The following is a 22,640-nucleotide window of genomic DNA, read 5'->3' on the forward strand; positions in this document are numbered from 1 at the left end:
CTATTATTTTCATAAATATAATAAATAGCTGAATATTTTTTATTTTTTTATTTATTTTTATTAGTTAAAATTTATTGACGAATCATGTATCAAACATAATTTCTATGTGAATCAAGAATCGGATATAAAGTAAAACTTTCAGCTATAAAGATAAAATCGTTTAGAAACTATTAACATTTTTTCTTAATGTCTTATCTTACCATCCATGTATTTTTATAAAAAAATTGGTTTATTTTTTTTTATAAAATGTTTGTTTGTCTTTTATGAAGGGTTCGTCAATCTTCTATTAGAAAGTTAAAATTTAATAATTGTTATGACGTCATAGAAATGTAATTTTTATTTTATAAGATAATTTGAAAATGCTATGCCATTAATCATTTAATCATCTTATTTTATGTCTCGTTATTTGTAATAATTTTATTGAATTTTTTATACTTGAACTACTTGAAATTAAGGCTAATAATCACCCATGGCCCCTGAACTTTAAGGGTACGGGCGCTAAACCTCCTGATGTCTGAAAACGGGCGCTAAATCCCCTGATCTTTGTGGCGGCGCTCACTATGGCCCTTTTGGACGAAAATACCCCTGGCGTCGTCTTTTGTTTGACGGCTGTCTTTTAAAACAGGCAAAAAAATTGACAGCACCAAGTGTCAGATGACATGTCATCAAAAGACAAAAAGAAATAAAAATACCCAAAACACCCCTAAATATAATATCTGATTAAATCAAAATACCCCTAAAATCCAACCCAAAAAAAAAACCAACCTAACTCAAACCATTTGGTCAAGCCTCCACCACTGACCCGACCACAGCCACCACCACCGCTGCCGGAAAATTTTCCGGTCATCTTCTCTGATTCGAAGATGACCGGAAAATTTTCCGGTCATCACCGGATCTGTTCCTCAGTGAGGAACAAATCGTCGGATCTGTTCCTCACTGAGGAACAGACGAATCCGACGGATCTGTTCCTCACTGAGGAACAGCTCCGACCAGATCTGTTCCTTCGACGATCTGTTCCTCAGAGGAACAGATCTGCATTTTCGATGACCGGAAAATTTTTCGGTCATCTTCGAATCGGAGAAGATGACCGGAAAATTTTCCGGCGGTGGTCGGATAGGGGTAATGGTCGGGTTAGTTGCTGGGTTAATTCATTGGATTAGATTGAGTTGATTTATTTTTTTTTGTCTTTTTCTAAATTAAATTAGGAGTATTTTGGGTGTTTGAAAATTTTAAGGTACTTTGCTGACGTGGCAGATGATGTGACAGTGCCAGATTTTTTTTAAGAATGTCAGTTGACCAGAAAAGACGGCGCCAGGGGTATTTTGGTCATATTTGGAGCTTAGGGGGTTTTGTGAGCGCCGCCACAAAAATCAGGGGGTTTAGCGTCCGTTTTTAGACATCTGAGGGTTTAGCGCCCGTACCCCTAAAGTTCAGGGGCCATGGGTGATTATTAGCCTGAAATTAATGTAAGATTTTTTTTCCTATAGAAAGAACTAATCAACATTCAATTGTAACTTAAGCTAGACTAGATCGGCACTTGACACAACAATTTATAATTTAGATTATGCTAGATATATATTCAATTTTTTTTTAAAAAAAGTTTGACTTCTTTTCCCCAAAACAAAGCAATGACAGTATCCGGAAAATAAGCATTGGCTAATGGCTAACTCTGTACCAACAGTCGTTGTAATACAAAAAATACAAGCATTATCTGGAATGATTGGACATAAAACGTCTGTAGGTGGCTTTTTAAGCCCGCCGGCAAAGAATATTTCTTTCTAAATAATATACTTTAATCATCTATCCTAAAACTCACTAATTTAGTTTCATCTATCCTAAAACTCACTAATTTAGTTGAACAAATTTTTGTCTCGCAGTAACCATGTGATATTACTAATTCACTCCATCATAAATCTAAAAACATCCTCCAAATCCAAATGAACCTAATAAAGCAATCTTGTCAAAGGACTTCAGGAAAAACCAAATTTCTATAACTTATTTGGTAATCCAGCTAGAAAATTAACTCGCCTTTTTGATACATTAATACAAGTAATGATGCATACAATTAACAAAAATGCAATACAAATTTGTTTAAAAAAAAAAATCCAAGTTAGTAATACTCCACGCAAAAACCACCTCGCCTACTTACTTATAGCGATAAGGGCAATACCCGAATAAATATATATATATTTTACACTATACATGAAAAGAAATGACCCCTTTGAAATTCTCTCAAAACGAAAAATGCTGCCTCAAGTTGTTAAACTCAATCCTGAGCGTGAAACACAAGCTGTACACAGGCTATACATAAAGGAATGTTTTTTTTTCTAATCTACAAGGTCAATACTTCCACTCTTATGAAACAGGTTCTCGATTCCCGTTCGAGTCCATCGAGGAGGGTGCCGGTGATTTCGATGGAGCAGGGTGCGTTGGAGGAGCAGTGAGAGCATAAGTTAGTCTAGATGAAGAATTCTCAATGAGACCGGCAACACCTGCCGCAGCAGATTGGGCACTAGACGGAAGGAATAGATCGTGTCTCTGGTCTTTATAAGCACTCCAAACCTGCACGCCGCCACTCAACATTTTCAACCTAGTCTAGTAAATACTAACTCCGTCCAAAATTGATAAACTTTTTAGGACAAACACAAGTGTTAGAGTTCAAGTTATCTTGACAAAATGAGTAAATTTGGAAAAAATACCACTTAACAGTAATAGTAACTTTTTGTCTTTTAATATCTCTTGTTTTCTTTTAAATGCATTTTACTTCAATTAATAACAGTATATATGACAATTAATCATCTAAATAATAAATGACTGCCTCTTTTTTTCCTTTTTGATAATTGGGAGAAGGGGGAGCGCTTGTGGGAGGAATTGAACCCACGACCTTGACAGTTTGCTGGCAGCGCTTATACCATTTGAGTTACAACTCGTTGGTATGACTGCCTATAGTTAAGAACAAGAAAAGTGAAAATATTGTCTATCAATTTAGGACGGAGGGGGTAATAATTGTTCATCTTTTGACATGACGGACTCACATACTATAAATAAGGGATAATTATCAATCCTTTGAGACAGACTCCTATACCATAAATAAGGGATAACTACTATCAATCCTTTGAGATTAGATCAAAACTACTGTTAACCCCCATGATTTTTTAAAAATCATTGTTTTCTTCCTAACATTCTAAATCCATTTATCTAACACCTAATTGTTAGGGAGAAAATGGTCAATTTTTAAAATACGGAGAGAAAACAGTAATTTTGATGTAACATCATGGGATGGTAGTAATCACCCCTAATAATAATTATAATTAGGGGATGAATGATTCCAAGCCGAGCATAGATAGGAGTGCTACTCCAATGGTATCCATGAACTAACCAAGAATAAACAACTTGAGAATAATACTGAAGGTAAAGAATTGGCAATGATACTTACATCAGAGGCATTTAGAATGTCACGCACTTTACTACAGTGAGCTCCTTCTGTTGCAAATGCATGCAAAACCTGGATAGCAAAATGATGTCAAAATTTCGCAACTCGAGAAACAAATGCATGTAATGATCTTAAAAGCAAGAAACTTTACAGTTCTTCAATATGATCATAACTACAACATAAACAAGTTGGAAACAAATTAAAAAATAAACAAAATGGAAAAGTACCCTCAATCATCACATCACCAAACAGCTAGTACCACAATTTTTCAGTAATGATAACTATATAACCAAATTTCAGACCATACAAATGTTGAACTACCAACATTGATGCTTAGGGGGCCAGAGCTTTGTTTAGAAACGGAACTAGGTGAAAAAGATAACAGGCTCATCTAAGAACAGATACAATTGGTGAACAAATCGCTGAACAAACCCACTAAAGTTGTTTTTGAGCCATGCATAAGCCAAATTTCAATAATGATCAACTTTCAGCAATAAAATTCAAACAAGACATCAACCACAAAGCCTGGGAAGAACAGGAGAATGTAAATAACAAGAATGATAGAATAAAGATCCAACCTCAACAGCGAGCACCCTGCCAATAGATGCTTCTGATTCATTCCACTTCATTTGAGAGCAAAGTCCATTCCTTCCCCCAGCCCTCCAGTCAAGAAGGCCAAGAAGTATTTCAACAAGTCCCACCCTGATTTATTCCCCCACAGAAAAAAGAATCAGAAATGATTTGTCAGCAACTAATGGAATTTAATTTGAAAATTGAAGCCCTTGAAGCAGTAATTGCAAGATTACAAGGTCATGTACATGAGGCTAACATAATATCTTCCCCCTTTTTTTTCCCCTTTTGAGTGTGCTGTGATTAGTGATAGATTCCATTAGTACTAAGTGGAGATGCCCAACCGATATATAAACACATGTCCATTCACACACACAACCAATGTGGAATACTCCCACTTCAACAATTGGGAGACGAAAATACAGCCGTATTTAGAAGTGAATAATTTGTTTCAGTAAATTCAAATAAACTTGCATCAGCTAGATGCAAATTGAGGTCCATCGGCAATAAAGGACTCCGATGGGTAAAGATAGCATTTTTAGTAAGAAACTTACTTAAGTCCTTGTGCAACTAGTGCATCTCGTGCGCGATTTCCAGCAACTACAACTCGTTTTAGTGTCTCAAGGGCTAGTATGCTTCCACCTTGCCATCCTATGGCTTTCATTAGAAGTGGAACAACCTGAAATTAGAAGGATAATAGGAGTAAGCCACTTGGAAAAATGGTAACCAACACAAACAAAATAAAGAAATTCTTAATCATGACTAGCAGTATGAGGTTATAGCCACAGATAGAAAGTGTTTCTATCTTTCTCTCTACCTAGTAACCTATGAAGCACCGACACTTCTCCTGGGTGCCGTATCTAGGGGGACCGGGGACACGCCGGGGCCAAGGGGACACGCCTGGAATTCGTAGCCGACACGGAAAATTCCGTGTCCGACACTTTTTAAGGTTCAAAGAGCAGGGACACTTCGGGGACATTTTGGAGTGGCATTTTAGTTGATTTGAAGTCTTTTTTCAATATGGATCTTTATTTTGAGAAAATACTGTAAATGGGCTCAGAATCCAAATTTAATTAGACAATAAGCTGCATCCTAATTTTAATTAGAAAAATAATATAAAACACATGCCACAACACCTACATTTTTGTCTTATTCCTCTCCTATCAATTGTTTTCAACGAACACACAAGAAAAAGAAAACCCAACAGCCTACAATTAAGCATCATTAAGCTCCTCAAATCACCATCTTCTTGACTTCTTCTAGTTCTTTCTCTATTTTTCCACTAGAGTACAACTTACACATTGATAAATTATGCATGTTATGACATAATATTCATAGTTTTTGCATTTGTAAAGCTTCTATATGAGTAAATATATATATTTTAATAATTTTAATTTGCCGTGTCCTCGTCATTCCCTGTACCCGTACCAGTGTCCATACCCGGTATTAATAATCAATTACAAAAAGGCCAAACTACTTTTTAAATCCAAACTTTTACGTCTTTAATCAATTACGACCAAACCTTTTAATTATTACAATTATATCCAACTTCAAATGTTTTGTTGCAATTATGTTTCAAAAGTTTGAATGTCATTTTTTAAATCCAAACTTTTTCTTCCTTTATCAATTGCCAAACTTTAATAGTAACTCCTTTTAGAAGTTAAGGACATTTTTAAAATTTGGTGGTAATTGATAAAAGGCGCAAAAGTTTGGATTTAAAATAAAGATACTTAAAGTTTTGGACACAATTGCGAGAAAAAAAACCTTTCAAATTGGACATAGTTATAAAAATTAAAAGGTTGGGTCGTAATTGATAAAAGACGTAAAGGTTTGGATTTTAAAATGATTTTGCCTTTCAAAAAAAAAATAGAAACAAAAATTATACTATGATCAAAAATAAATCAGAACCAACAGTCATTGAAGAGTATTCCCAAGTTGTTAAGCCATATTGATTCACATAAGAAAGGAAATGGAAGAAGTGGAATTTTAATTGTAATTTCTATAGAAAACTACAAGATAAACTATAGAGAAGGGACAATCCAATATGAACAATGAGCACTAAACTATGATTATCAACCAATTTTATTTCAACATATGTCCAATTCCTCCATCTACCAATTGACCCAAGCAAATAATCATTTTTCTTAACTAATTACCTTAGAATCTCCATCAGAAAACAGAATAAAGGAAGAACATTAAAAAAACATACCTGTGGTGTTCCTACACTAGTTGCTGCCATAGCCTCAGCACATATAGTACTTGCTGCAAGTTGATGTAGGACACGCAAACAACTAAGGCGCACACGTTCCTGTGGAGTTTGTGGAGGTGGCGCAGTTCCATCATCAGATTCTTGTGTTTTATCTGTGGAGTTTCCATTTTGCACCTCCTCAGATGACATTGTTTCTCGTCTTCCCTCGTATGCCACAGCTGCCACAAGTTTGGGTACATATCCAAGATACCCAACGTGATCTGCAAGTGCAGGATGCACTCGCAGTAAAGAAACCAAAGCAGCAGAAAGAAGTAAAGGAAGCTCCGGATCAACAGCTTGTGCATCATAATGGGTGGCAGCAATGGATGACAAATATTGATCCAATAGCCCTTCTAAGAATCTTTTTGGATTTCTAAGAGGAAATTTAGGGTCCTTGAGGAAAAGTCTGACATAAATTCCACCAACCTACATACCCATGAAAAGTATGAATTCAACGCATAATTTTCTACAACCATATCAAGCCTAGTCCAGAAGCAGCATGTGATACCTGTGGTTCGTCTCTCATTTCCTGTTGTCCAGAAGTCTGCTCAGGAACATCCCAATCAACAACACGACCTTTCATCTGTTCACGATACAATTCAGACGCCATGGTAGCAATCTGTGCGGACAAAGATGCTGCCATTGCTGGGGTCCACACAAGCTCTGGTGTTTCTGTTGTCTGTTCAAGTGCAGATACGACAGCCTCACCAGGGCCATCCCTGATAACTGATACCAAGCCATCAGGAAGAAACCTTGCCAAGGTTATGGCAACTCTTGGTCCATGCATTGGCTGCCCAATTAGCTTACCTAATAAAGAGGCAGCTGCTGCTCTCTGCTGTAAGGGAACATCTTCTGCACATCACATTAACATAATCAATCGTTAAATGTTCTCTTAAAAAAGTAAAAAAAAAACTAAGATAAAAAGGAATAATCAGTACTTTGTAAAGGCAAGAGAAGTTGCAGAATGTAAACAACTCCCCCATGCTTGGCAGCAGCCCAAGCAAGTTCTGGAGTGCTAGCCAAAGCATAAAGAACATGGAGAGCCCCTTCACGACAGCTTGGAGAACAATGAAGCATTTGTAGCAAAAGGAGAAGACTGGATCCATCAGCAACCATAGCCTCTAAGCAAGGGGCATATGTAGTCAGGAGAGACAGGACATTAAGGCAAAGTTGAGGAATGTTGCTTTCCGATGCAACAGGAACAGAGAAACATTCAAAAAGAGGCAGTAGCTTCTCTTTAGAAGAAAATATAGATGCCAAACTTGGATTACTTGTCAATAAGTTCTGTGAATTAAGTAGTGTCAGATGCACATGTTCATTGTTCAACAACAATTCATTAGGCATAAGGAAGGAATGTACCTTAAGTGATGTCAATCCTAGTTTGAGGTTTTTGACTAGTTCCAACTCCTCTTTATCTGTTGATTTTTCATCTGAGCCCCCTGATGAATTATCAGACATGTCTCCATTAAAAGATTCATCCACAGTACTATTTAAAATCTCTGATGAGTCAACAGATGGACTTCTGGAATCAAGCTTATTCTGAGCATCAGAACCAACAGCAAATTGGTTCCGCACTAGAAATGAAACAAAATCAATTAGAGCAACACAAAATGCTTCAGGTTCGCTAATCTCAAACTCTGGCTGATCATTGTAGACCCTCAAGTAAACATTGCCGACGAAAAGTTCTTTGGACAGTGCATCGTAGAAAAACATTTGTGAATCTTTCAAGTCATATGAACCATCAGGCCCCTGGCTAGCACGTTGCTGGTCAACAAATTTCAGTAGTTCTGCTCGAGTTGAAGAGTTCCAGATAATCTACAGCCACAAGCATTTGAAAAAGTTATGTTTATAATAACTGTCAAAACACTCATGCTTGCAGACTATAAAAAGAATGCCGAGTCAAGGCCATTGATTTATGTCAGCGTGGAAAGAATATAACAGTTCGATAGTTCGTTTTTGGTCATGATTCTTTTTCCCCCCCTCTTATGGAACAGAATATCCAACAATATCTCTAAACACCATCTTCATTACAGAAGGCCTCTGCCTTATGCAATGGCATGGCTTGTTGAATCTGGGACTTTTAGGAGTTAGGATGCGTTCAGCAGTTAAATTAAACTGTTTGCAAGGCCGTCAACATTCAAATACAACTAAATGTAATGGGTTGAGATCAACAAATTCTACATATTCATCACAGATATTTACTTAACCATAAGTATTGAATACGCCCAGACCGAGCAGTGGATTTTAGGGTTCCCAAAACATAATAAAAAACAGGATATCAACTTCCATACACATAATTTTATTCATTTCTCCTTTTCAGATCTTATTCATTGTCCATAAGCTTCAAAACTCTCCTCAAATGTATATGTGTTTGGTTCCATAAAGATCCTTCACCAAAACCTAAGTACAGCCGAACATTGATAAATTAAGGGAATCAAAGCAGAGAATTAACACACATAATCATATAACTATGATGTGAAGTAGAAAGTCACAACTTTCTACCTAAAATCTACCAGTCTTTCTGAGAAGCAAATGAATTAGACAGCCAACCAAGTTCTTGCCCAAGTGCAGGAAATAACTAGTCAATCATGCAACAATCTAAAGTCTGAATCACCCATAACCATGAGCAAATCTTTTATTAAACCATGATAGAATTTACCTCTGGAGACTCCAAGTTTGTGTTTAATTTTGTGAGCAAGTCTTTTGGTAGCTGATCTTTCAACATACTTGCAAGTTTAGGAGTTAGTAAAGCTCTAAGCGCATTAGCAGCTGCTGCATGATAAGGCGTTGAACTCCCATCAATGCATAAACCACTGAGTTTTGACAAAGCCTGAGAAGCTTGAGCAGCATGCATATTTTTTGCAATTTGAACACTAGAACCAACACCATGTGACTCTGTCTTATCAGATTCCTCAGCAGTTGAGTCATACTGAAGCAACAAGGGTAAAAGGTACCTAGAAAGAATATCAAATTTAGATGTGATAAAAAGCGTTAAAACAGGAAGCAAAACAAATAATAAAAAATCTAAATGGTCAAAATAAACACACGAGTGGAAATGGAATGGACATATCTCTAGTAGGCAACACTAGACACTCTTGAATTAAGTAGTGCTGATGGGAAAAAAGACTGATCACCAAGGTGTAATGAAATGAACCAGGAAAATGCTACTCTGCTATCACAATTCACATATATCCCATTGGGATAAAAGAAAATGAAGATAGAGATAGAGGAGTGAGTTGGAGAGGAAATGTTTTGTAGTTGAAATCTGCCACATAGGCAAAAATCAGAAGTGAATCTTGCATTCCAGATACAGTAAAACATCTATAAATTAATAATTTAAAATAGTTGGGAGAATACTAATTTTAATATATTATAACCTTATTAATTTACAATAAATTAATACCTTACTAATTTATGGAGTGAGTTTTTAACTAAATAAAATAAAAATATAATATTAAATATGTATTAAATCATTCAGAATGTAAATATATTATACTTGTTACTTCAATTAATTAACATGATATTAGTATCTGCTATTTTATCTTTTGAACTATTATTTTGTCTTTTAAACTTCTATTATACCACAATCAACAGATAACAGATTAAAACAGCTTTTGTACTGTTTAAACACTCACAAAACCTCATTCATTTCACAATTACAGTGATTCCCTTCTAAAAGGTGTTCAGAAGTCAACAATGAGAGTTAAGATACTTGAGATACTTACAGATTTATGCAAGTATAGTAAAGAGTAACCTACATGTACTCATAGATTAATATTAAATTCCAATAGAGTAATATTTGGTGAAATAGTATAGTCAAATATAAGCATAATTTTTGTCAATCATTAATTTATCATACAAATGGAACCAAAGTGTATGCTGGGATTTAAAAATAATATCTTATTAATTTATTGACATTTTGTCCTAAATCGGAACCGAATCAAGTAATAATTTATAGAGGTTATGCTATTAATACTAACTAAAGACTCCGAACTAATTGTATCACAACCAAAAAGTCCTTTTGTAAAGCATTTACAAGTTTGATTGAATATCTAGCAGAAAGGAAATCAATTATTATTGCATTGCAAATTTTGAAAGAGGTTAATTAGAATAGAGCGATCATTTTAAACGTTAATAAGCATCAAAACTTATCTATCCGATAAAATTATCATGCACATTATTTAAGGTTAGCATATACAAAGTAAAGTGAGTGAAAAAAATAAGGCGAACTTACCACAGGACACCTGCCCTCAATAAGGCATCCTGCAATTCAGAGGACACAGAAATATGAGCAATAGTTTGGAGCGCAGCATCAACAGTATCAGGTACAAGCTCAAGTTCTGTGCAATGCACAATGTCGTTAACAAGTCCAGTTAACTCAAGCATCTCGGCTCTGGCACTCTCAAATTGACTCAAAACAGAAAAGGTTCGCATCACATTTGTGACAATAATAGCAGATGGTTCACTTGCAGAAGTAGTTGGTTGAACTACACACATGCAACGAGAAAGAAGGTTCGCAAGTAGTTGTATCCCCCCATCCCTAACAAGCTCCTCACCATTTAATGAAGACGAGGCGCACCTGAGGATATCAGCAAGAAATGTTAAAGAAAATAAGCATGTCAAATCTGTGAAAGTTCAATAGAATGCTTGAAAATAAAATTGTAAAAATGCCATACGTCTTCCACGTAAGCTCTGATGCTGCGACAAGCAAAGGTGCTCTATCAGAAGAAAGAAAATTGTTATCAGCTTTGTCCACAGTAATTGCATTAAGCAACATGGGATAGCCAGCATATTTGAAAGGTTCCAATACATCTCCATATCGTCTGTACAATATGCACTGTCCTTTCAACAACAGCAGTAACCTCCAAGGCTGAGGACCTTGCAAGCCTTGCATGGTGGCCTATAAACAATAATACAAGTTAACCTAATTTTGAAGAGCAGAGAAGATAGCTGAAACTGAGTAGCATTCTCAAAGAGATTAGTAAGTGAAAGTGAAACCAATCTTAACAGATAACGCTTAACCTCCAACAATTTAAAATCAGTCAACAGATCCAGAAAATGTAACATTAGCAATCTGGAATGTCACAAATAGCATTCCAGAATGCAGACAGTTATGGGAAATGAATCAAGATCTCAGACACATAACCTTAAATTGTAAAAGTTGTAAAAAAAATGATCATAAATGTCGAAGCAGAAACAATTTAATGTATCATTGCAAATTCATAATCCTAAGCAAAGCAAGTAAAAATACCTGAAGGCGCTCATAAGCTTTTTGCACAGCAAGAAACTTCTCCCTTCCCTCAGGGTTTTTGTCAGGATGGTATTTCATTGCTAGTTTCCTATATTGTCGCTTGAGCTTTTCTTCATCAATATTCTCAATCTGCTTCGATATGCTAGTTATCTCCTCAGAAGTCTCAAAAGAATGTTTCTTTTTGGCATCATCACTTGAGACATCTTCTGGTGATATCTCTAATATTTTGCAAGCGTCTTCTTCAGAAAGATCCATAGGTCTCCGTGTTAACTCTTCACGCCACATTACCAATAATGACTGCAGAAACTCAACATGTTCAACAATTAACCAATTAGGAAAGCGAATTTCATCGCATAAGTTTCGAAGATAATATCGGTGACACCACATTTCATCTCTTAGTTCTGGATATGTCACTGGTGGCATGGGAGCATACTCGTATAGAAAATGGCAGTGCTGTGACAGTTTCTGGGGAAAATCACCCAGATGCTGCAAAACCTGGTAGAAAGGGGGAAAAAACACCGACATCAGTTTTTAGAGAGCAATAGAGATCCTTATCATATACAATAACAAGGTCAACCAGCAAAGCTTGTGATGCATCATAAGCCTCAAGTCTTTAGATACCTGACGAATCAGATTTTCTGCCCGCATTTTGTGTGTCCAAATAATCTCTGGAGTATCAGAATCTGAAACCATTGCAGCTGCAAATGCAGCTGGACCACTACGCTCCAGTACATAGAGCAAGGATTCAGGGAGAAGCCCACCCAACACACTGCGTTTTGCAAGCGGTAGTGAAGACGAAACAGCAGCTTCTTCACCACCATGGAATGCTTGATGGACATGAGTCACAGCAAACAATTGTGCAATCGAATGGAGATTGGAACCAGGGTATGCCAGTGCAAAGTAGAATGCACCTGTGCTGTAAAGACGTATCATGGCCTTGGGATTTCTTGTTACAACAGCTTTCAGCAATGCTGCAGCAGCCTCCACAATATTTGGTTCCCCAGAAAGCATAGCCTATGTGAACAAGCAGTTAATAAATGAAAGAGCACCACCGAGAACTGATGGTTTAGATAACAAGGAAATGAGATGGGTCAAAAGAAAATGACAAAATTATCAGAAGGCTAACAACCACTGAACAGAATTTGAGAAAAATAAAGGTTGCAAACCTGCAACAAATATTAGTTATCATTATTTATCATGTATATGCCCTTCTTACAAATTTTCTTAAGTCAACTAAGCAAAGGGTGACAGATTCCAATAAAATTTCACAAATAATTGGGAAGAATAGAAATTATACAAGTGCATCACAAAGGAAAACCATAGCATGCACAAACATGCATGTTTAAGTTGACAACAGACTAATAGAATTAAGACAGTAACAGCTAGCATCATTAGAAAATTTGAAAACAATAATATTTACCGAGAAATTACCTGAGAAATATGTGGAAGGCAACGAGGACTTGACAAGATATGCTTGACCCTTGGTGTTGGGGTAACTATCTCTCCAGCATCATCTAAGTCTGAATGCGCAGACACCATGCTATGTAATATGGACAATGCAGCATCACCTACCTAGGTAATCCACCAGACGTTGGAGTACCACCAAATAAAAGAAAAACAGAATAGTGTTACAAGACATAATCTAAGACGAATTGAAAAAAAGAAAGTCAAATGAACCAACCAATAGAATGTTATTCTAAAACCAGCATTAGTATCCAAAATTCAAACTAATAAATAACCAGATAACTGACAATTAAAATTTATGGCTAAACTGGGTGAAACTGTAATTTCACAGACAATTTCTCAAACAATTTAGTATATTTAGTATTCCACATGCAGTTGCACATCACATGAAGATGTTAAGCTGGTCAGCAAAGCCAGAAACAAAATGGATTTAGTATCAAGACGATGCCTAAATTACATACCTGAGCTGGTGTGAGGACAGGAACACGAACAGCTAACGCCCAGCGAATTTCACGAATGTCACGCAGTCTCTTCCATTCCACCATCCCAGAAGCCCAACATTTGGCTGTCCAGTCAATTGCTTTCTTTGACCAAAACCTTCTGATGGCATCCTTCTCAACAGGCCCAACTTGTGCACCATCCTTGTCAATGAACATCCATTCTTTAAGTGGTTCCATAAAGGCAGTAGCAGCCAATAAATTAGATTGTAAAGGAATGGCGGTTCTTTCTGAAGCTTCATGAACCATTGTCAGCAAATCAACAGCCAACACACACCCTCCAACCAAAACGCAAGCCTCCACATTGGACAGAACCTTCATCAAAACCTGCACGTAAAGCATATAATGATAATCCAACTACCAGATAAACTCCATGCATAGGGACAATAATACCACTTTGAACTCTCTCTCTCGCGTACACATGCACACATAAATATGCAAGCTAGCGTTTATGACATATTTTAATCATTTCATTCATGACCATGTCAAATAGAAGAGCAGGCAATGACTCGAGGAAAAGAAAGAGATGCTATCAATCACGTAACAGAAAAAGAACATGCAAAATAATAATAATAATAATAATAATAATAGAGAAAACATAACTTTGTATTATGTACCTTCAAGAGGAGGAGGAGGCGATGCCTCAAAGCTCTATCGTCTGTCCTATCTAAAAGAACTGTAATATGTGCAGTACCCTCAAAAGGACCTATTGTATTGTGATGTTGTTCATAGACAATGGCCATGGCTCTTGCACAAAGCTCCCTAACAGAAAAGCCTCCCCCTCCCCCAAAACCGTCTAGCCTTCCCATATCACACCAATCGTCAGATGCACCCAATTCATCAGGAACAGCACCATCTACAGTAAGTCCTGTGTCTGCATCACATAAAAACCGATGATAGAGTGCCCTGAAAAAAGCTACAGGATCACGCAGTGGAAAATCTTGTGCCCTGCCACTGCTGCCGCTGTCCAGCAGCAAACGCAGATAATATTGACCTACACACACTTCTTTGGACAAGCTGGGATAGCTCACAGAGAACTCAGAATAGTTCCAAGATATCTGTGGCACACTATCTTGCCCAGTTGTCATCTCTACAGTAGCCCCTCTAGGAACAATGTCTTCAGTGCGTTCCTTCTCAACATCTAGTTTATGAACCTCAGCCTGCAAAGCCTCTCTAAGTTCTTGCCTTGTGCGCTCATTCCAAATAAGATCTGCACGATTGTGATCAAGACCGAAAGCTCGCCAAAATTCATGCCAGTTACAGAGTAGACGACCAGAACCAACAGGAGTGTTCTCCACAACTACCTGTGCAGGAGCTGGAAGGCCTGTGCTTTGTGGACCAGCCACATGAGCATCTAAATCAGCTGAATTCGAAGCACTTGGTTCTGCAGCCTCATGGATACTTGTTGAAAGAGTATTGGCAAAAGGAAGTGAATGGTCATTTTGTGACAACCTTGCAGCATGAACATCACTAGAAATATTTTCACCAGTGTAGCCACTAGATGGATGTCCAGAATGCAGATCCACAGCAGATTTGTGGTAGTTTTCTGATCCTTTAAAACCACCATCATTTGCCTGCCTCGCTGGATCGCCAACTTCATTATTATTACCAGAAGGCAAGGTTTGATCTTGAGATGTAACTCCTCTCGCTGTACGACCTCTCCGTTGCTGAAGTAAGCGCCTTTGTCTCCTGCTAATCGTTGAACTTTCTTGATCAGCATCATCAGGTTGAACACTATCAGAACGTGTGTGCAAATAAGCAACAAGCCCAGGAGGCAGAACCCTCGACAATAGATCTAGAGCTGGTTGGTAGGAATCGGCCCAAAGAGCAACAAGTTGCCGACTGACCTCACGTCGCTCACCTGCAGGAAGGTAAAAGGCGTGCAATAAATGCCTCAGCAAGGCCCCGTCACGTAAAGCAGCATCACGCATGGACTCTGCTGCAATTGCATCTTCTTCTGCTATAGTGCGCATGATGACAGCAACTGTTTCCCTAACACTTTCAGCAGGATGAGCAAACAAAGCAAATAAGCGACGCCGTAAACCAGCTACTTGTCGTAACAATTCAACAAACACTGTGTACTGGGTAGTCTCACCATGTGGTTCACATATCATAGCCTCAAGAACTTCAACAACAGCCATTGATAACAAAGGTGATACAGACATAGGTTTCAATCTGTTGGTAAGAATAATGACATTATTATTATGAGCAAACAAGACAGACTTGGTGTGCATTATTGTAGCATGCCTATCTACTTTAGAATCAGTCAACAAACTTGGATCCACAGGACCACCACCAATCAGAGTGGCAACTAGCCCTGCAGCTTCAGCTGCTACACCCTCTGAACCATTTCTAAGTAAACCCATTATTCTTCCAACAGCAGCAGGGAAAGACATCACATGTGAAGCTGCGGTTCGTGAAGCTAATAATCTCCGCAAACATGCAATGAAACCCATCACTGTTGCAGCTGCTTTAGGAGAAGGGGGTGGCAAGGGAGGTGATTCTGGAGGGAGATTAGGTGTGGCCGGAAGCATTGTTATCAAAGCCATCAAAGTTACCTCAGGCACTTCAATGTTCGGAGGAACTCCACTATATGGAAAAAAAGCATTGAACTCCCTAATTCTACGCCATAATTTAGCTCTTGAACCAGGAAGGGAACCACCTTCTGCAACAGCATCCTTAGCAGCTGCAGCTAAGTGCTTCAAATGCATGGATACGCTCTCCATGTCAACCTTAAAACGTTGTGGATCTGGTAGTAGAAGAACTCTCCCACAAGGTGGATCTATACGATGACCAGGCATTGTCAACCTTGGTAATATAGGTACTGGGCACTGACCCTGCATAATTAGCACCAAGAATCAACAGCACATAAGACTTTCTTAACAATTATCTGTATTAATGATGCACTGATAAGTCTGATCAAGTGACAACCATATCAAATATGATCACATGCACCATCACATTTCACTCTTCTTATACTGGTCAATAAAGCATAAAATCCAGCAGGGAACAGATATACCTACTTCTGTTTGTAAAACATCCCGCACTGCTGCTAGTACGCTGTCCCGAGATGTGCTTGCATAAACCTATACATGTGTCAGATGAATTAGAAATTCTGTCCTTAGAAAATAATGTCAAAATAAACATTATTGATGCTCACATGGATAGGGCATCCATCATTGAATTCAATAGCGAACATTTGAGGTTCCTCAGCAAATCGGACAAGCGCGCTTACTGCAGATAAAGGACGAACGCTAACAGCCTGCAGACATCTAATCCTTATTCTCAGAAATTGATATGTAATCCATAAAGACACTACCAAACAGACATTAAATCAATCTGACAACTTTCATTTTACAAATTCTTTTAACAGAAAATACATAAGGTAGCAATCTAAAAGCATGTGCAGCAGAGTCCAACTATTCCAGAATCTACTTTGATCCCCACGTCAAATAATTCATCAACTTACCTCATAATTTTCAGGGCGCCTTTCCACGAGCGAAGCTTTTGTCAGAATAAGTTGACGAGAGACAGCATCACCATGCTCTCCAAGTCCACCTTTTGGGCCAACTCCCAAACTCAATCCAGGAACATTTAGAGTTCCATGAGCAGCAGAACGTAATCGTGTTACAGACCAACCCCCGCAAGGAGTTTCTGCTGCTCCAACTGCCTCTTTTGCTGCTTAGGAATAAAAAAATAATTAACAAATAATCAATGAAGAAAAGTATTCAATCAGACAAACAATGGGTAACAAAGTGTTCACTTAGCTACCTCTTTGTCTTAAGTACTCCGCTACACTCAGGGTCTGAGAACTGTCTACAGATAATGACACCCCAACCACTGACTTGCCAGTTTTAGTCTGCAAAATCCCATTCAAGGTTATTGCCAGTGTCAATGAAAAACACATTCTGTAGAGGCTGACTGATCATATATAGGCGTATGAATAAGAAAAACAATTTTGCCGATATCCGAGGACAGTTACAATATATGATGTCATAAAATTATGAACTGATAGTGAAAGAAGCAATTTTTACCAAGTTCGAGATAATTGTAGTATTTGTAGTCCCTGAAGAAGCTTGGAAGGCTTTAGATTTTCTTCCATACAATGGGCAAAGAACAAAACCTCCATAATCATTTGCTTTCTTTCCATAAGGATCAGAAAGAAGTACAATAGCAGGGGAATTCATATCTCTAAAATCCAAACACCATCGTAAATCCCCAGATTTTAAATCAATCAGTTCAACTCCAACATAAGTAATTTTTAATTTCTGCAAGATGAACAGTGACAAAACCATATATGAGAACTTCTAATCCCAAGTCAAAAGCGAAAAAACGCAACATCCCATATCCATTCTTAGTAAGAGCAATTTCTACACGCTTCTATTTTGTCCTCCTTTTTGATAAGTAATACTGTTATATTAGTTATCACTTATCATGATGCATCATATACAAATATTCATTAGTAAAACCCCTAAAAAAACTACAGGAAACTTGAAAACTTAATCTGTGAAGATCGTAAATAACTGATCCTAATTTATACAAGTGATGAAAAGGTATATGACTAATTATCGAAAAATCGCCATAAAAAAAAAACAAAAGTGAAGCAATTATATTGGTTAGGATAAATTACAATTAGCTGCAAAATCTTGTAATTTTTGGCATTATTTAATTTCTTTCAAAATCCTTTGTTTGTTTGAATTGAAAGAATTGAATTCCAACGAACATGAGAACTGAAAAAATAGAATTCAACTCGGTTTAATTTTTCAAATTTCCAATATAAACACTATGAAAAAGAAGAAGAATGGAGACTTTTACAATTTTACATGGTTTCTTATCACAATACTACGATTGTCAAAACAAAACAAATACAAATCATTAGATTGGATGTGAGCACTTTAGATCTTAAGCTTGACATATTTTACCAAAAACTCCCCTTTCTGCGTATTCAAATGACTGACGGCACCTAAGCAGAACACATAATATAGCATACTACTGGCAACAGAACTTCAATGCCAGAAAAGCAATACATATTCACTTAAAAACAAAATGCAGCAGTACTAAAACAAACACAAACCACTCCTAGTTTAAAACTTTCTACATTAGACACACTAACTAACAAGCCTACAGGCAACTAAAATTTTCCACTATCAGAAACACGACCTACTCGTAATTACTTAAACCAAAACAAAGTTAGAAAACACTTACATAGGGGTGCCAATCGCCATTCCTTCGCTTAAGATGTAAAACAGGAAACTCCGCAATAGGAGTTAAGGAATCCCATCGGATTCTGTACAATTCAGTCAAAATACTAGCCCTAAATTTAGAAGAAAACTTCATCCCTCTAAATTTACTTTTACCATCAACTCTCACACTCATATTAAACTCAGGATTCAAACCCTCATCACCACGCCCAATAATGGGAGAAGCGCCTTCGAAATCATCAGGAACTTTGAAATTATTGGTAACGCTGAATGAATTAGGGTCCACAGTAATAATAGAAGAATTAGAAATACACAAAATCCTTTTATATTTACCGCGCCAAGAATGCTTCGTCACGAAATAGCGAGCCAGATATTCCGGTTCTTCTTTAACCGGAGGGGCAGAACTGGAATTAGAAGTTGAGGGAGGGGGATTGGCGTTAGATTGTTCCATAGCTGGTGGTGGTTGAGGAGGAGGCGCGTGGCGCGTAAGGGAAGGCTGAGGGTGGTGGTCTAAGTAGTGAAGGGTGTGAGAAGGAGGGACATTATTGGAACGGAACAAGAGCCAGAGTCCCACGCCGGATTGGGGGTGAGACCGGGACTGATTAGCACCCAGTGTTTTGTGGTGTATTTACGAATTTGCCAATGGTGGATCGATCGCCAATGATACTAGCTAATTCAATTGACATGTAGGAAGGAATTGAAGATCGTCGATTAAATTTTACAGATAGACAGGAGCTGAAATTAATGTAAATCGGAAGGGTAAAATAGGGAATTATGGAGTCCGGCACAGTGAGGAAGAAGCAGCAGCAGCAGCAGATGGAGTTGATGCCGTGTTGTTTTAGAAGTCACCGTCAACACAGAGATTTATTTTTGCGGGAGATGAGAAATAGTTGCGTAACCTTTTCGTGATATTTTTGTTAAAATATACACATAAATAATATTATCTGTAATTTATGAATTATTAGTGTTAAATTATTTTAGTTATAAAAAATTAGTGTAATTAATTAATTAAGCTTATGTGGTATCTGATAATCTGATTTATCATAATTTTCTGATAACACAGTTTATTGTAATTAAAAAAATTAATATTTATTTTTACGGTCAGCGTTTAATAATAACATACTATAACCAGTTTAAATTTATTCGGTTAAGTTATTGTTAAGTCAATTTTTATTTTATTTTTTAATAAAAAACTTAAGTTGTTAATTTTTAAAATTTATTTACTAAAGTTAATTTTGAAGTCTAATAATTAATTAAATATTAACAATTTATGACTTATTATGACTTTTTATTTTTTATATTTTTTATTTGTTTTTTTATATAATTATAAAAGAGAGACATTTTTGAAAAAATATTGAAAGTGCAACCTAGCATTTAGTTTGTTGTTCAGCTATATAAATAACTAGTCGAAAGCCCGTGCATTTGCACGGATCTAATTAATAATTATATTTTTAAAATAAATTCATATAAATAATGATTAAAATTTAATATTTTGAAGTTTATAAAATAATAAATAAATACTTTATTTAACTAATGAGAAAAAATTACAAAGTTTATAAATCACATAAACTAATGAGAAGATCCTATTGTCATCACATTCTCTATTATTTTGGTATAGCTCACGTCGTATTTATCAAAAATTACAAAATTATTTTAAAATATTAATGCAATGAAATCAACAATTTTTAGTTTGAAGTTTATTGGTATTCCGTATTCCTTTAAAAATAACTTAAAGAGTCAGATCAATGCAAGATTTTAAGAAAACCACTCAAACTACAACAATATTACTCATTTACATGAAAAGAAAGAAGCAACTAAATTATTACCTTATCATCAAAACTTTAGAATTGAAAAACTTCTGGAGCCCTATGTCTGATAACCATAAATTTGCCTCTGTATTTGTATGATTCAACCATTATATACCGCCTCTCTAAAATTTTCCAAAAAAAATTTAAAAAAATAATAATTCAATCAAAATCCTTACTATATTTTATTTTGATAAATCAAAATTAGTTTAAACCAAAGAAACGTAAGCTATGTTCAATAGTGTATACCATTATGTATTAAAAACTTTTATACACAACTAAAAATGTTGTGTATAATTGTTAGACCAGCTTCTGCACCAATATATGAAATCTTATAATGAAAATCTAAAAAGAAACATGACAATATCAAGAGACATACATGAAAAAAGATATACGTAAAACTTTTGCATTAAGAATCTCACTATACATCATTTAGTACATCTCCTTCCTTTTCCTCCACCTCTCAATGGATCAAAGAAATTGTGATTAGCCTTATCTTTGTAATTTCAACATTGCACCATTTTGTAATAAAAACTTTCATACCTCTGCTTACTTATGCTGTAAAAAATTCCCTTCCAATTCTAATTAAGATCACCTATTGGTAGAATTGAATTGTTTAAATAAATCTAATTAAGTAGATATACATCGGTAGAATTGAATAGTTTAAATAGATTAGAGTTAGTAGTTTAGGTAAATTGTTTAAATAGATTAGATTTAGTAGTTTTAGTAGATAAGAATTAATTATCTAATAAATTGAAATTTCAATTAAATAATAAAATTAATATAAGTTGTTTTAAAAAGATGGAAACTCATGAGAATGCTCTATTTGGTGGGAATCAATGAAAGGCCTCTGTTGGTCCTCTCAATTATATAATATATAGATAGATACTGATACTGTGTGAATTTAATTGATGACATAAAAAGGTATTATTTTCTTAAATATTGTGCATTTTTGGTACTCATTAGCTATTAATTAATTTAATTAAAAAGTAGGGTTAATTACATATAAAATCACCACTTTTACACGAATTTTCAAAAATAACACGACCTTTAAAACGTGTCAATTCAGGGCATGACCTTTCATTTCTTTTCAAAAATAACATGAACACGTTTTTAGATAAAATTTTGCTGACTTGGACACCCAATGGGAGTGCCACGTGTCATGCCACGTCAGCAAAAACGCCACTAAAAATGTGCGCATGTTGTTTTTGAAAAAAAATGAAAGGTGGTGCCCTGAATTGCCACGTTTTAAAGATCGTGTTATTTTTGCAATTTCGTGTAAAGGTGGTGATTTTATATGTAATTAACCCTAAAAAGTATTAACTGATTATCCATAAATTTATCATATGTTATCACGATTGTTTTGCTAATTAACAATTCTATAATTCAAACAAATTTAATAAATTTAGATAATCTCTTATTTTAATATTTATTTAATTATTTAATAAAAAAATTATAACTCCTAAAGAATTCTTATTGCAAAAAATTTGGTTCGCTGACTGATATTCCTCCCATGGGTATTGTGATTGCTTTATTAAATATCCAGACAATCATGTAAATATTACAGGAAATACAAATGACTGAATATATAGTTTTACCTTTGAATTTGTATCCTTTTATCTATCTAACCCTCTAAATTTAACGTCTCACCTATCGAACATCCAAACTTGTTAAATAATCCGATTTAACCCCTAAACTTGATGAATACATAAACATTAAACCCCTCCGTACACAATTTCTTCTAGAATGTTTCAAGTGCCAGGTGGACACAGAGAAGTTCAATATTTACGTATTTATCAAGTTCCAGGATCAAATTGGATTATTTAACAGTCAAATTGTAGGACTACCAATTACACAGTTACAGTGACATTTTCTCCTTTCATATATGTATTCAACTTTTTTCTTCTTCTCTTTTAATATTTTCTATTTATATTCTCTATAAATAAGATAAGTCATTTCCAATTAACTACTAATTCAATAATTATTTGATATTTTATATTTAAATTCAACTTATAATCATAGAAATAAATATTAATTAAATATAAATATAATATTTGACGAGTCACACTGCGAACCACATGTAAAACACGTAAAGATAAAACAACACTAGCTTAACTAAATATGCCAATATGTGTCGTGTAGCCCGAATTATAAATTGAATATTGTATATC

At 35.8% G+C, this 22,640-nt stretch overlaps 1 protein-coding gene across 3 annotated transcripts; it reads right to left on the minus strand.

Annotated features, from left to right (window-relative positions):
• Nucleotides 1-2,110: 2,110 nt before the first annotated feature.
• Nucleotides 2,111-19,566, minus strand: LOC126664265 (dnaJ homolog subfamily C GRV2). 3 transcript variants are annotated; one of them, XM_050356571.2, is made up of 22 exons: nucleotides 18,669-19,566; nucleotides 17,498-17,731; nucleotides 17,235-17,322; nucleotides 16,933-17,141; nucleotides 16,624-16,725; nucleotides 16,487-16,549; nucleotides 14,081-16,300; nucleotides 13,428-13,790; nucleotides 12,934-13,074; nucleotides 12,124-12,516; nucleotides 11,503-11,997; nucleotides 10,928-11,151; nucleotides 10,486-10,830; nucleotides 8,911-9,205; nucleotides 7,611-8,066; nucleotides 7,190-7,535; nucleotides 6,760-7,103; nucleotides 6,213-6,677; nucleotides 4,558-4,682; nucleotides 4,012-4,135; nucleotides 3,437-3,505; nucleotides 2,111-2,562 (listed from the first exon to the last, which is right to left on the minus strand). In XM_050356571.2, exons 1-22 carry the CDS (start codon nucleotides 19,113-19,115, stop codon nucleotides 2,356-2,358), a joined length of 7,755 nt encoding a protein of 2,584 aa, XP_050212528.1. In that variant the 5' UTR covers nucleotides 19,116-19,566; the 3' UTR covers nucleotides 2,111-2,355. The 3 variants fall into 3 exon arrangements, with proteins under 3 accessions (XP_050212528.1, XP_050212529.1, XP_050212530.1); XM_050356572.2 differs by lacking the exons at nucleotides 17,235-17,322; nucleotides 17,498-17,731; nucleotides 18,669-19,566 and having other exon boundaries at nucleotides 16,624-16,735; nucleotides 16,933-17,025; XM_050356573.2 differs by lacking the exons at nucleotides 16,624-16,725; nucleotides 16,933-17,141; nucleotides 17,235-17,322; nucleotides 17,498-17,731; nucleotides 18,669-19,566 and having other exon boundaries at nucleotides 16,483-16,541.
• Nucleotides 19,567-22,640: the final 3,074 nt, after the last annotated feature.

Source organism: Mercurialis annua, linkage group LG1-X (genome assembly GCF_937616625.2).
Source record: "Mercurialis annua linkage group LG1-X, ddMerAnnu1.2, whole genome shotgun sequence".
Classification (NCBI taxonomy): Eukaryota; Viridiplantae; Streptophyta; class Magnoliopsida; order Malpighiales; family Euphorbiaceae; genus Mercurialis; species Mercurialis annua.